This window comes from Ananas comosus, unplaced genomic scaffold (assembly GCF_001540865.1).
Source record: "Ananas comosus cultivar F153 unplaced genomic scaffold, ASM154086v1, whole genome shotgun sequence".
In the NCBI taxonomy this organism is placed as follows: Eukaryota; Viridiplantae; Streptophyta; class Magnoliopsida; order Poales; family Bromeliaceae; genus Ananas; species Ananas comosus.
In genome coordinates this window covers 2,819-6,228 of record NW_017892262.1, presented here as the reverse complement: position 1 = coordinate 6,228, position 3,410 = coordinate 2,819, and the positions used below count along the sequence as shown (strand labels likewise).

The 3,410-nt window shown below is 38.9% G+C and overlaps 1 protein-coding gene across 1 annotated transcript; it reads left to right on the top strand.

Moving 5' to 3' along the window:
* The first annotated feature begins 2,148 nt into the window (after positions 1–2,148).
* On the top strand, positions 2,149–2,931 carry LOC109705353 (enoyl-CoA delta isomerase 2, peroxisomal-like). The gene has a single exon (XM_020226090.1). The coding sequence runs from the start codon at positions 2,149–2,151 to the stop codon at positions 2,929–2,931; it is 783 nt and encodes a 260-aa protein (XP_020081679.1).
* The last annotated feature ends 479 nt before the right edge of the window (positions 2,932–3,410 follow it).

Below are 3,410 nucleotides of genomic sequence, written 5' to 3'. Positions count from 1 at the left end.
CCCCTAAAATGATATATTTAAAAAAAAAACTCAATTATAAATAAGTTGATGCTTTCATTTTTCAAGTTGGTGTTGTAATTTTAGTAGTATTTTTTCTTTAATATGCATGTATTTGAAACTTTTTAAATTTTGTTGTGAATTACAGTTAAAATTTTTGATTTTTATAGTTGATATTGTTAATTATATATAACTTGATAATATTATCTATTGATATTAAAAAAGTTATTGATTTATACATACAAAACATAAATAATATTAGTTACATAAATAATACTTACAAAACATAAATAACTTGTAAAATAAAAATATTTTTTTTGAGGAAACAAGGATATACCCTATTTAGACAGGAATGGAAAGGGTTACAAAAAGTCGAAGATAAAAGGTTAGCTACAGCCCGGATCAAGAAAAGGGTCAAAACAGTGACCGAAACACAAACACGAACAGCAAGCACCTACACCCAGACTACACAAAACAGAAGAAAGTTGCTGGTGACATAAAGAAATTCTGCAAGCATAGCATAAGTAGTAACATATGTGTGTGCGCCGAAGTACCGAGAGGACCACAGGGAGGTTCGTCCCTACACACAATCACTCTCCAAGCGCAAATTGCCATAGATTAATTGTGTTAGACACTCTCCTTCCAGTTTCGTCGCTTCGAGTGAGGTATCTGTTGAAGATACGACTGTTTCTTTCCTTCTACAGTTCCCAGCAGTAAAAAAAAAATATTAGTTAGCGGGAAAGAGTTATAAAGGGGGACGGATTATGGAATCTTTCTTTTTGACCCTTTACAAATTCGGGGCGGGAGGCAGCCGAATTTTGGTAGTTGGGGCAAGAGGCAAGGTGGTGCTCCTGCCTCTAGATCCGCCCCCTTTTGCATCTGTACCGGCCAAAATTTCTAATTAATTGACCTTTATTTCTCCATTACTTCTCTCTTTGTATCTCTATCCCCGTTTGAATCAAGGCTTTCTTTGTTCTTTTTTTTTTTTTTTTCCGGTGAGTCTTAAATTTCCACAGAATTTAAGAAAACTTCAAATTTTTTAAATCTTTCTATTTAAATTCTTGTGGTTTTAGCTTTTTGATTGAAATTCGTCTTGATTAAAAGCAAAGATGAATAACGCCACTGGCAGCTGGACTTTAAGTAAAATTTTGTTTAGGTGATCAAACTTTAATTTGTTTTAGTTATTCACTGAACATATATTAATTTTTATATCAATATGACTCCTACATAAGTGTAATTTATTTAATTTTTATCTGTAAGCTAAGGATGATCAAACTTAGCTGAATACAATTAGACGCAATATTTTACCATAGTAGAATGATAATTGACTATTAAAATTTATTTAAACAATTTTCAATTAGCTAGCCAAATTTCGAAACCACCAGGCCCATCTTTTTTTCTTTTTCTTTTTTTTTTGAGAGAGATAGGTAGCACGCTACCCGCTTCATTTATTTTATTTAGAAATAAATTTAGCTAGAAATGTAAATCAACTAGGATTCGAACTTGGGTCTCGAATACCAACCACCAAGTCCTTTGCCACTTACTCTAGGGACGGTCGGTACCACACCCATCTATTGAAATGCAATTTATTTAGTTAAAAGTTCATGTTTTTGACCAATGGAAAGCCTCTATTTATTAAGTAATTAAGTATTCAAGAGAAATTAATCCGAATACAAAATTGACATGTTAGGTGCAAGACGAGGTTAAACACTAACATCAAATGAAGGAAGCATTAATAATTATTATTTTTTTAAAACTTTAGCAGTGTTAAAATATTAAAAAAATAATCCGACAGGAATTAATTTGTTAAAATTTGCTGAACGTGGTGTGAATTAAAAGTGACCAATGACACCGTATTTACGTACCGTATTCTCAAATAATAATAATAATAATAATAATAATAATAATAATAATAATAATAACTTAATTAGTTAGAGAGATATATATAAAAATGATATGATGCATGCAATTACTTCGTCGAAGAGGTGCCGCCTACCTTGTAGTCTATAAAGAGAGGCCGCATATATCAAAGCGCTCTCCACCCATCCAGTAGAGTGAGTAGTGAGTACTAGGTCTACCCGCTGGGAGAGAATTGAGGAAGCTGCCGGCACATACATATATAGATAGATATATACAGGGCGGAGAGCAGCCATGACGTCGTCGGAGTCCGTGACCTACGGGAAGATCCACAAAAACGTCGGCTCGCTGACCCTGACGGGGCCGGAAGGCAAACACTGCCTCGACCTGGACCTCATCAAAGAGTTCAGCAGCCGACTGGATGACGCCGAAAAGGACAAGAATATTATTATCGGCCTCATAACCTCCCACGAGGGCAGCTGGTTCTCGGGCGGGCTTCACTACCCCTCATCGGAGACTGAGCAGAAAAAGGTGGTTCGGGAGTTCGAGAAGCTGATTGAGAAGCTCGTAAAGCTGCCGTTCCCGACGGTGGCCCGTGTAAAGGGCTGCGCATACGGCGCGGGGTTAACGCTGGCGCTCGCGCATGACTACTTGGTGCTATCAAATGACACCCCAGTTAGCCTGCGCCAGGACGAGCTGGCGCAGGACCACGAGCTGCCGCATTATGCCGCAGCACTGCTGACGGACAAGTTCCCGCCGTCGGTCGCGTGGGACCTGGCAGCATTGTCGCCGTATGTTAAACCCCCACACTACGCCCCCATGAGCGACTACGTGAAGCGCTACGTAGGGTGGAGCGAAGACCAGGTGGTGGATGAACTACTAAGGCCGTCTGCTAGCAGAATCCGCAAGGACAACGGCAACGGCAACATCAACAGCGGCAACTACAGTAAGTTGCGGGAGAGGCTGCTGGCCCATGTCTCCGGGGTGCTGAAATCAAGCGCCACGAGTGAATCAAGCACTAAACAAAGCAAAACAAGCGAATCTGACGCTGCTGGATCAAACACTCCTCCGACCTAGTTTTGTAATACGGTGGTTAAATATATTATATTTATACTATATGCAATCCAAAAATTTTAATTTTTTTTTCTTTTATTCTATAAAATTGTGATTGCAACGATCTTAGGAGTAGTACTCGTGGGATAGCTGTGATCGCAATTTTATACTATTGGAGAAAAAAAAAATTACGAACACTTTTGAATTTTTTTGGATTTTCTGTAGTATAAAAATAGTATATTTAACCACCACATTATAAAATCAAGTCTAAATCACTCCGATCAGCTCATGAATAATTTGACGGCCTGGGTCCGTGCATTCTTTCGCATGCATGGATTCGGCCCCTCGTTTGCATCGCACAATATGTATCACCGTTAGTACATATCTGTTGGGTTCGAGCCTGTGTCTGAGCCTAAGTCCGAGTCAGAGTCAGAGTCCGAGTTCAAGTCAGTTTACTGTGCTTGTATACCCCTCTCGAGAAAAATGGAGGGCCATGTTGGTCG

Excerpts from the sequence above, each read along its gene's own strand:
- LOC109705353 (XM_020226090.1), top strand. The coding sequence starts at position 2,149 with ATGACGTCGTCGGAGTCCGTGACCTACGGGAAGATCCACAAAAACGTC.